General features: G+C 34.5%; 2 protein-coding genes across 7 annotated transcripts in view; both read right to left on the bottom strand.

Moving 5' to 3' along the window:
* Nucleotides 1–5,515, bottom strand: part of LOC116024465 (rho GTPase-activating protein REN1-like) — a 13,963-nt gene extending 8,448 nt beyond the window's left edge. For 2 of the 5 annotated variants that reach the window (XM_031265382.1, XM_031265391.1), the window contains exons 1-10: nucleotides 5,086–5,514; nucleotides 4,881–4,960; nucleotides 4,692–4,757; nucleotides 4,459–4,495; nucleotides 3,457–3,533; nucleotides 2,819–2,889; nucleotides 2,608–2,686; nucleotides 2,169–2,304; nucleotides 1,357–1,476; nucleotides 311–388 (exon numbers count right to left, since the gene is read on the bottom strand). In XM_031265382.1, the coding sequence (XP_031121242.1) occupies nucleotides 311–388; nucleotides 1,357–1,476; nucleotides 2,169–2,304; nucleotides 2,608–2,686; nucleotides 2,819–2,889; nucleotides 3,457–3,533; nucleotides 4,459–4,495; nucleotides 4,692–4,757; nucleotides 4,881–4,910 (694 nt within the window). In that variant the 5' untranslated portion in view covers nucleotides 4,911–4,960; nucleotides 5,086–5,514. Of the gene's footprint in view, nucleotides 1–310; nucleotides 389–1,356; nucleotides 1,477–2,168; nucleotides 2,305–2,607; nucleotides 2,687–2,818; nucleotides 2,890–3,456; nucleotides 3,534–4,458; nucleotides 4,496–4,691; nucleotides 4,758–4,880; nucleotides 4,980–5,085 lie in introns of those variants that run through there. The other 3 variants (XM_031265362.1, XM_031265367.1, XM_031265374.1) reach the window with 3 other exon arrangements.
* Nucleotides 5,516–6,258: 743 nt separating this feature from the next.
* Nucleotides 6,259–9,252, bottom strand: LOC116024496. 2 transcript variants are annotated; one of them, XM_031265412.1, is made up of 6 exons: nucleotides 8,719–9,252; nucleotides 8,009–8,099; nucleotides 7,587–7,744; nucleotides 7,315–7,342; nucleotides 7,094–7,202; nucleotides 6,259–6,536 (listed from the first exon to the last, which is right to left on the bottom strand). In XM_031265412.1, exons 1-6 carry the CDS (start codon nucleotides 8,974–8,976, stop codon nucleotides 6,455–6,457), a joined length of 726 nt encoding a protein of 241 aa, XP_031121272.1. In that variant the 5' UTR covers nucleotides 8,977–9,252; the 3' UTR covers nucleotides 6,259–6,454. The 2 variants fall into 2 exon arrangements, with proteins under 2 accessions (XP_031121272.1, XP_031121262.1); XM_031265402.1 differs by having other exon boundaries at nucleotides 7,587–7,747; nucleotides 8,719–9,250.
* Nucleotides 9,253–11,090: the final 1,838 nt, after the last annotated feature.

The raw sequence follows: 11,090 nt of genomic DNA, 5'->3' as shown, positions 1-11,090 counted from the left end.
AAAAGGAGAGGGGGGGGGGGGGGGGGGGGGGGTGGACTCTTTTTTTTTTCCATGCTGTGGTGAACATGTATCTTGAAAAAGTCAGTCCTTAATAAATGGATCTTTGAAAGAAGTTTGTAGCCAATTGAAAGAGTCATTTCCAAGAATGATTCACTTGTTATAAGAGCTTCAGATGCTTTTTGAATGCAAAACATAGGCACATAGCACTTCCCTGCTAGTTCTCTACTTAAATATCTTTAATCCAGCTCATTTCTCAATTAAAGAAAAAACTCAAAGGGATCATCAAAAGCAAAGGGGAAAAGCAACAGACCCTGTTCATATTCTCGGATTCGACGCTCAACATCATCAACATAAGCAGCTTGTCTCAAGATGCCTTCAACTTTAAGCCCTGAAAAAAGGAATCCAATCAATCAGCACCTAACAATTGGCAAATATGTATTTCAAAAACCTAAGCAAGGAGTAATGAAGAAAGCTCAACCATTGTTTTCTACACAGAAAAGGGCTTATTAAGTGATCAACTTCAATAATCATACATAAGCATAGAAATTTTATGACTAAAGCCTATGAGGAAGAAAAGGCAAGTTATGCTTGAACACTAATAATAAGTCAAAGAACTTGATGAATGAAAATTCTTTAAAATGATTTCCTTTGCAGGTTTCTCTTTTAAGAGAAACTAAGGTGAGTGCATTGGATTTATGTGTGCTATGTAATTCTCTTTTTCAGTTTTGGTAAGTCAAGTAATGGACTAAATGCACTGGGAAAGTTCCAAAAATAATTGCAGAACCCATGTTGGACAAAAGGTCCTCAAAGAAATTAACCCAATAATATATGCATAGGGAGTACAAATTCTTTACACCAAATATGAACAAATGTAAGAATGTATACTTTATTACCAAAACCATGTAGTACCTTTCTTTGTCAAATCAGGAATCAAGAATCAGGATGAGATCCAGATTTATGTCTCAGAATAATTTAAAAAATTAAAAAATTAAAACCTGCAGGTTCTAGAGAAGATGACGAAGGATTTGCATAAATGAGGCTAGATGGGAATTGCTATGGGTACTATTTAGTATTTACTGTTATATTTTATGCATAATACATCTAATTTAATCATTTTTAATCCAAGAATCCTTTCGGTAATACTCTAACTTGATTAAAAATTGTTTAGTTAAAAATTGAAGTTCATTTAAGCACATGGCCAGCAGCAACATTTACATGCTAGTACCGGTACAAAGGAAACCCAAACCCTACTTTGAAACTACAGCAAGTTCAGGTCTCTTCAAAAAAAAAAAAAAAAAAGAGTGCATAAGTACATATTTAGCAAATTCAAGACATCAAAGTGGTAGGAAACTTTACCGTGCTCTTCTAGAAACTTAAGGGCTTTCTCCAAAAAAGATGGAGTTCCATCTATTTCTTCCAAAGCAAGTAAAACTGGTTGACCAATGACCAAGGATTTCATGGGTGGCCTGTCCTTAGCTACAGAACGAAAATGAATGCATTTTGAAGTTAGGCTCCAAGAGAAAGATACTTAAATTCTGAAGCAAATGCATTTTTGGTCAAATAAAATTTTCAGATAAGAGGAATCTCGTACAATTAAGTCTAAGAAATAACTCTGCTGAATTATCATAGCTAGTTTAATACCAAGTATATATCTCGATTCAGTCAAAGGGAATCTCCCCTCTTTGGAGAAATATATAGTACTATAGTAGTCAAGCAGTGATCAAAACTCAAAAAGATGTCATTTTTTAGTAAAGCTCCCCTGATGAATTTCTATTTGCTGAAACTGCATCAGGTTGTAGAAAACCAAATGTAGCCAACTGTTACCAGAAGTTCTCCAGTCATCATTTTACATAATGAATCTAACAATTTCTAAAGAAAATAATGCATAAACTTCTATAAAAAAAAAACTTTGTACTTGCTAAATTGGAAGCCTATGGTTATTTTTTTAAATGAGAAAAAAAAATTAAAAATAGTATTCTAGCATATCAATTTGAACCCACTGCAGACAAACCTCATGCATGTCAGTACATGGGCTTCACAATATGCCATACTTTTTTATTTCCTTTTCTGTACTACAACAATTCAAAAGTTCGTGGAGCTAATATTAACAGAAACTTATTATATCAAACAGCTCATTTGACCCATAGCAACATTAGTAAAACATTTACATTGTTCTGAAGAAGCATCAGCTCCATTTGCCTGGAAAACTCCATTTTGTCCCACCATGAGAGCAGCACTTGGTGCATTTGCCAAGGCTTCATCAAGTGCAGTCTTCCACTCAAGCAAATCTTCTAATGTTTCAGCCTAAAATATCAGGAGTGCTCAACACAACATAACAACTCAGAAGCATATTATACACAAGCAGATGACTGCAGATGACACAACTCAAGGATGAAAGTTTAAAATGAAAGTCAGTCCAGATATTCAAATCTATCCTATCCCCCTAGTTCCTACCAGAATATCAAAATCAGAAGAGAAGTAAGAAAATAATAGTTAAGCAGAAACAAAGATATGAAAAGATACAAGATAAATACAAATTAAAAGGAAAAAAATACATTTGAAAAGAAAAGGAAAATCTAGACAAAAGGCATCAAAAAGACCAAACACCTTAAGTGTGAAAGTTCGCCCATCACGACCATCAGGAAAAAGCATAGTCAGGAGCTTCTTATCTTCTTTGACAACCACGCTGTAAATTCATTGACAAGTGATTAAACACATGCATAATAAAGGGTACAGACTTCTAGGAAATACATTTGATTTAAAACAAAAGAAAGAAGCTATTAAACTTTGTGAAGCATAATGATAAAGACAAGCCAACCTGCCTGAACTGTTGAGATCAATACCCCCAAGTGTTAAATTTGCTTCACCTCCTTTTTGAGGAGCAGCAGTCTAAAATATCCAACCAATAGGATTAAAACAGAAATCAAGTGATACACGTGCATACACACACATATATTCTCATAAACTAGCATGAGATTTTCTGTTAAAATGAAGACTAAAAGGCATAATGCATTAATTCCATAAAGGCATAAGTAATATGAAGAAGACAACACTGATTCGATAAAAGTTAAATCAACCTGCCTGAACCAGAAGTTGAGACTTGAATTAGGACAATGATAATTAATTCAAATTTAAAATAATACTAATAATGAATGTGCAACTTAAGTACCAAAAAGTCATCTACCTTCCACAAAATCCTACAATAATATCCTAACCATCAGCAAGTGAAACCAAATCATTGTCCCCCACACCAAGTGCAAAGAACCCACTACATGTTTCAAGTTAATAGTTCAGGTAATTTAGTAAAGGAAGAACAATATCTATATGGATGTTGCATGTCAACTGGAGCAGCATTTGTACAGTATACTAAATCAGTCATAAAATGATATTGGTCTGAGAGCAATAATACCAAATAAGTCTTAATATAAAACTGTGGAATAAGAAAGGGAGACATACAGGATCACTTCTAAAGAAGACCAATGAGGTACGTGTTAAAACGAACCACCTTTTCTTCCATGAAGTCCATCCAATACCTACATGCAAAATGAATTAGGAAATTCAAGGAACATGCTATTGGCTACCAAATGTCAGGTTTTGCATTTTCCATTCTGTTATGTACTGAATTTCTATTTGGACATTACTCTTTTTTAATTATAAAACAAATATTTTGTGACAAGGAGTGTTGCGTACAATGTATAATGCAGGAAACAGGGATTATACTAAATATGATTTTTGCTAAATAAGATGACCATGACGTACTTGCAAAGTAACAACAAAAAGTAAAAAAGAATCTAGTAATCTAGTAGATAATCTTAATAACAATGGAATTTGACGATAAGACCATCTTCCAGACTCCCACTGTCCTACAGTAATGAAAAAAAAAAAAAAAAGTAGTTTACCAAAGTTTACTTCAATGTACTAAATTTGCTATCACCATCATCTATGATTCTAAAGGAGTACTTTACACATATGTGGTGTCCAAGAACAAATGATCTATAAATGCAAATGAAGAAATGTAAGAGAATGGCTAATGCTACCAAAGCAATTAGGTTGTTCACAACTACCCAAGAAATATAATTATATATTACTCCGTAAAAGAGACCAAATTGAGGCAAATACTACCTAGATCACTCATTGTCCACTAACAAACTTGAGACACTATTACACTCTTACTAGGAACTCAAGATTAAATCATATTATGGAGTATAGGAAGGAATCTTGTTAAATGTTTTACCAGTGAAGTTCACAGTTCACAAAGAACATATGCAATGCAATAGTTTAGAAACAAGTATAGGTAAAAAGGAAAATATGCCTCAAATAAGTAACTCAAAGTAGTGACAGGAATAGGATAAACATCATGTAAATCAGTAAATGTAGAATAACACTAAAAAAGATCCTTTTATATCCAAAAAGTACAATAAGATTTCTACCCAAAGCAAAAGAAGAGGGTAGGCAAACCTTTAGACGATATAAACAGGGGGCCCGTTTTGTAAACCTGCAAATAAACATAAAATTGGATTGGACCTTTGAAATGAAAAAAGCATCACCAACTCTATAATCTATATATAGCATTGTAAGTATAATGTAAAACGTATATTCGTGTAAAAACAGAAAAGCATTTGCTGATAAATTTTAAATAATAATAATAATAATAAATAATAATAAAAGACAGTTTCGCAGATCATGATTACCTTATTGGCAGCGCGATTCTGTTCTTGATCATTGGAGCTAACAGGCGGAAAATTACCGCCTTCCCCCTGCAACCCAAAATGATAACAGAAAAATGGAAAATTTTCAAAAATTCAATATAATAATGACACTGGATTCAAAAGTCAAAACATTTCAAAAACACACATAAAACGGAGAGGCATAAATCATACCGGAGGAACTTCAGCGTTGCGGTTAGTCATGTTGTGATTCTGAATATCGACATCAACAATCTCAATCAGGAAGGATTATCCTACATTTTCAAATGATCAGATTCAATTATTCAAAAGCCTCGTCATCCGCATAACGAATCGGAGCTCCTCTTCGATTCAAACCAAAAAAAGAAAAAGAAAAGGCGGATCAGAAAGTAATACAAACCATCCGTATATAGTTATCCAAAAAGGGAAACGAAATGATAGCAATGATGAAGAGGAAGTTTTTTTTTTCCTATGGCGAATTGAAGTTTTATTCTTTAAAAACAAAAAAAAAAAAAGGATTGTTTTTACATTTTCATTTCTGAGAGTAACGACGGCCCTCGTGGAGGACTCTGGCTAACGGAAACCCGAAGGTCAAGCAAAGAACGCATGGGCATTGAGCTTGGAGAGAGAGAGAGCTCTGGTTTTTTATCTTTCGTGTAGGCCTCTGCCTATTCGCAGCCATTGATTTCCTTACACGTGGGCCGTACATCTCTCCCTCCCAATTGTCCAACTTATATTTTGGAGGGAAATTTTATTCACTATTAAAGGCTTTAAAGCTTCAGTTTTGTTTTTCGACTCTTATGCATGTTTTTATATTTTTATATTTTCCGTATAGAGATCCACATAATGTTTAAAATATTTATCAGATTTCATAACTTTTTTTAATTGATTTATTATACCACAAATTAAGCAAAATAAAATCCTTAATTTATAATTTTATATGATATACTACTATTTCTATTTTCTACAAAAAATGAAATCTTGTTCTCAAAAAAAAATGAAATATTTATCATGTTGCCAAATTACTTTATGATTATGCTACATACTTTTGTATATATTTACCATTCACAAATATATGTTCCTAATGTAACAACAATGGCATGTTTTGTGATATGACAATTACATGTTAACAATCATTATGTTTGTAAGTAACAATTTTAAAATGTCAAACAATTATGTAATAAAAGAGGCATATGTTATCAATTCTAACCCCAATGTAAGGTTGATTATCCACTAAACCAAATACTTCATATTTCCCATAAATTAAAGTTATTACATTTCTATTATAAAAAAATTATGTTGATTGAATTAAATTTTGATCTCTCTCATATAGTGTAAAATGGTGACAAGCAAGTAGAACATAATTATCGTATTAGAAAGTCACTAGCTCAATTATTTACCTTTCATGTGTGATTTGTAAGCGCTTTACCTCATGCATATTTTGTGAGCTATTACACAAGATTGAGACTTATTCAATACACACTTTTAAATAATGACTACGAGTTTCCCTTGTCACCCAGAAGAGAGAAAAAAGAAAAAGAAAAAGAAAAAAAAAGATTGAGAGGCAAACAAGTTCTACACACAAAGGGCATTTCAATTGAAGGCATAACATATTTACAGGACTAATTGACAGGAGACATTGATCAAATTTGCACGAAAGAATGGAACTTATGTTACAGATAGTAGATGAACGTTTCAGGCTACTATGGCAGTCTGACCACTACATCATTCTGAGAATCAAACTTCTTCCACCTATTTACATTTGCTGCTCAGAACAGCTTTGATATAACATGGCAGGATGTCCAGAAGGCTGCCGTGGCAGCTCTAAGAATGGCCGGGTTTTGGTATATCCTGGTCAAGGCATATCCACAATAACATTACATCAGTCAAAGAGCTTCATTCGTTGAGATGTAGAAATATCCCTCAATTCAATAAAATAAATTTAAAAAATAGAGCAGTTCAACACGAACATAAGTCATTATCAAAGATCAACAATGAATTTAACATGTGCATCTCCTCTATGCAATTTAGGATAGTTAAAGAATTTTGGGACTTGTAGACTCATAGCACACCTATGCTCACGAAAATGGCCCCCCAATGTTCCTAGATCATAGTTGCAATCAATGATTGAAATTGTCTCTAAATCACTAAGGTATGTGTATAGCAAACATGCCGGGAGTAAAGTCCTACTCATGCCAGGTAAACAAGTTTAACCAATAATTTTCCACATTCTATTCGATTCACATTGACAGAACTTTCTCAGTTCAAATGCTAGTGTGTAAGCATCAAATCACAGAGCATGATGGACCTCTACAAGTGACAAGTATGAGCCAAAAACAAAGATTTTACCCCCTCAGGACACGAGAAAGAAGAAATAGATACCCAGGGAATATGTTAAATTTGCTTACCCAACTGCTGTTGCCCCCCAAGATGCTACATTATAAATGATTTTGCTTCCATCCCATGCCTTCCGAAGCTTTCCTTTCTTCTTTTTTACAGAGAATGTCTTGCTGAGGGCTGTAAGAAAATTCAGCCTTGAGATTTCTGCTCCCCATCTCATGTACACCATAGATTTATTGGTACAACTATTCTCCAGAAAAAATTAAGAAAGGAAACCGTTAAAACTAACCTTCCTGCAATTGGTTTGGTGTCAGATCCTGCAAAAAGTAAGGTACATAACTGAGACTAACTGACCAGAGAGACGTATCCAAAAAGACTACTGACAGTATTTTCTTGCTAGTATAAGCAAGAATTTCTCTATTATGCTCTATGGACGCGAGTGCACAAGGCTCCAAGGAAAGAAGATGTATGCAACCTCACCTTTGTTCAAGACTTGTCAATTAAATTAAATTTTTTTCTACAGCAATAAAAAAAAAAGGCCAAAGCAAAGGCACTGCCTACCTTAGTTTGTTTAAGAGACAACAGATATGCAGCCATGAAACATGCTATACCATCCACTATGTCTTCTTGCCGAACTAAAACATAATCCTCATTGTCCAATTCAGGATCTCCACTTTCCCACAGATCACTGTCATTGACTATGTCCCATGAACTGCATTCTTCTATATTATGCAAGAATTTAATAAGCTATACATTTGGTTGTAGCATGAAAAAGAAAGTTGACAGCAAGAATATTTTGCCGCCAGACTGTTCGCAGAGATTTACACATTAACAGCACAAGTTGCAAAAAGAAAAAGAGTTTTTCCCTTGGCACCCCCCACCGCACCCCCAAAAAAAATCAAATGTATAAAATAAAATAATTTGGAGTAATTCTAAAGACGATTGGAGAAAGTTCTCCTACTGACAAGTCTTTGTGAGCATACCAGCAATACTTTGGGGAACTGATGCTTGGGCATTTTCTAGCTTTTGAAGGAAATCTGGGCTATCAACTCTAGATTTCAAGAGATCACATAACTGTTCAAAATAAATAACAAAGCTCATCAAAAAAGAAGCAAGATAATTCTTAAGAATACCAAAAAATAAATTATGTTTCTCATCTGAAAACATTTTCATACAGAAACCAATTAAGCAAGCTAAATTGCACAAGTAGATACAGTTGCAGAATGTGAAGGAAACTTTTTCGACCTAAATCAGTATATCATAAGTGTAAATTAAAAACTGTGATAGGCAAACAAGAGGTAAAAAAGGCTTTATAGCAATTGGCAATTGCTGTATCATACAAGACCTTAGGATAGATTTACTATGAAACTGAAAAGGCCATGTTAATGCATTAATACAAGTATGATAAAATTATGAGGTTAATCGAGATAGGGCCATCAAAAGAGCATAAGAAATTCTCTGATGCAAGTATAACTTGTTTTCTTTCTGAATGTATCAACTGAAAAGTCTAAGTTGCATGATCGAAGTGCCAATCTAGGACTATTATAACCCTAAAAAAAAACCGGCATGAACATTTCTAACTAAAAAAAAGCTGCAGTTCATCAAGTTCCCAGCTAACCAAGCACCTCAAGTTCCCAAAAAATGAATCAGAAAACCTAAAATCCAAAAACAAAAAAACAATAAAATCTATCACCTCCTCCGTCTCAGCATCAGGAGACGGCGTGGATGAGGTCTCATCGTTCTCCTCCACAACATCTCTCCCAGCATCTCCAACATCGTCGTCGTCGTCTTCCTCAGTACCCCCTACGGAATTAAGGAGCTCAAGAGCTCTCTGGCACTGCTGGAGCACCGTCTCCAGGGTCTGTCTCTTCACCCGAACACGATCCGTCCCCGAATTGGCTCTCACAACCCGGATCGTCTTCTCATCCGCACCGACACCCGTCACCTCCATGCCCAAGCAATCCACAACCACCTAATCACCTATGCACGCGACGAGGACGGGACAAAAAAGCGGCGAAGGGTTTGAAGTCAACTAGACCTCTGTGCTTCTTATGCGATTGGTGAATTGGAATACCCCATGGCTAGGGTTCGGAGGTTGGAACTTAAGCTCTCAAACCGGGTCGGATCCAAAATCAAGAGGAGAAATGTAAATTTGGGTTTAGGGAAAAATACAATTTGGGATCGGTGGTGGCGTAAGCCGCCTGAGTTGTTTGGTTTCCATTTGGGCATATTATGGAATCTGGAGGACAACAATATAAGATTTCGCGTGGGGCCAAAGGTCAAGTCTCCGAGATTAATAAGTAAACTTGTTTTTCCTCACGTCTTCTTTTTTTTTTCTTTTGCTTTTTCTTTTCCTTTTTTTCAATTTACACTTCTTTTTTTTAATAAAGGTGATACAGCCAAATAGGTCATCAAATTACACGGCAAATTGCAATTAAGTCATTGAAACTTTAAAAAAATTATAATTAAGTCTTCAAACAATATAAAATAATGCAATTCAACTTAATATGGCATGTTGACCTAATAACATGCTGACGTGGCAGTTATCGAATTTTAAAATATTTTTAAAAATTTTATTTTAATAAATTTAATTTAAATAATTATTTTAAAAAATATTGTCTTCTCCGGACTATAGCATGTTACTAGGCTAACAAGTCAGTTTAGGTTGAATTTCATTATTTTACATTGTTCAGAGATCTAATTGTAATTTTTTTTTAGTTCGATAGCACAATTATAGTTTATTTCGTAGTTAGATGGCCTATTTGACCATTATTTCTTATGACCTATTTGACCCTTATTTCTTATATATATATATATCACTTTCATACAACTTGCTTCAATTTGTAAATTTTTTTTATCATCTACCATATTTTATATAATTAGTTTGTAATAAAATATAATCATTTACAAATAATCAAATAATATAAAACACCTTCAAACATATCATTAAATGCAAATTTTAATTAAAAAAAGTTTAATCTTGTATAATCCTGATAGCATAAATTTGTGTTTTTCTTCTTTTGTTTTTTTGGTAAGACCAGAAGTTTCTTCAATCGGCATACATTAGGATGTGATTCCTTAGTCAACATACATTAAATTTTCGTTGTTTTCTAACAGCCTAACAGCCTCAAATCAATAAGGCAAATAAGCCGCTTTCATTGAAAGTCAAACTTGAAATCATCTTATAATAGAAGATTAGAAGACATGAAAATATGAATGCATACTAGCTTTACAAGAATGTAGTCAGCATACAACATTAGGTTTCCTCAATCAGCATACAGAACTGCTTCTATAACAAAAACTAGCAATTTATGTATGGAAGCTAAGGTCCTGATCAAAAAATTCAAACCCCCCCCCCCCCCCCCCCCCCACCCCAAAGTATGGGGAAAGAGAAATAGTTTTCCTATTATTTTGTAAGATATGTACACAAAAAATGGCATTTTAGTAATAGTAGTTTGGGCCCTTGTTAGCAGATCCATCTCTACAAAGCATTGATCTCACTTCAAGAATGGACCTTGGAGGCTCCAGGTCCTTTTCTTGAAGTGAATGTCCTAAATGCTGCTGCATCTGTGAGGCAAATGTATCATCCAGAATCTGCAAGAACCAAAGGCCAAAAATATCACAATGGGAGTATACAATAGGGATTTGCTAGTTGATTGTAGTTTAAGTAACGAGGGAAACTCGCAGCCACTACTCTAGCCGGCAAAAGAACACAAGGAAGTAAACCAGCCTAGGTTGTCCATAGGAGACTGGCTCAAACCAAGAAGGTCAATAACAATAAGCCGCTCTTGTTGAGAGTCGAGCTTTGTAGCCTTGTGGTTACCAAGTTAATAGTCTTACCAACTTGGTTGGAGTTGACCCCAATTAATTGTAGTTTCAACACACAAGGAAATGGATGTATGAGGTGAGAGATTGATTGGTCACTCACCGAGACAGCAATGCGCGAGTTCTTGTACCAAGCTCGATTCTCTTTCCTGCTCTCCAGGAAACTGAGAACGTCCTGCAGAAATGTATAAACAAGAACTAAGTTGCAAGTTTTGGTGAATACTTGCATGATAATCAATA

This window comes from Ipomoea triloba, chromosome 1 (assembly GCF_003576645.1).
Source record: "Ipomoea triloba cultivar NCNSP0323 chromosome 1, ASM357664v1".
Lineage (NCBI taxonomy): Eukaryota > Viridiplantae > Streptophyta > Magnoliopsida > Solanales > Convolvulaceae > Ipomoea > Ipomoea triloba.
The sequence above is the reverse complement of the archived record's forward strand: the minus strand, read 5'-3'. Positions and strand labels throughout refer to the sequence as shown.

Bases quoted from the DNA above. Each gene is read 5' to 3' on its own strand.
- LOC116024496 (XM_031265402.1), bottom strand. From the start codon at position 8,976: ATGGAGGTGACGGGTGTCGGTGCGGATGAGAAGACGATCCGGGTTGTG. The intron at 7,203-7,314 runs GTTAGTTTTAAC...ATTTTCTTACAG, and splicing joins ACCAAACCAATTGCAGGAAG to CCCTCAGCAAGACATTCTCT. The intron at 6,537-7,093 runs GTAAGCAAATTT...TGCCTTGACCAG, and splicing joins TGGGGGGCAACAGCAGTTGG to GATATACCAAAACCCGGCCA.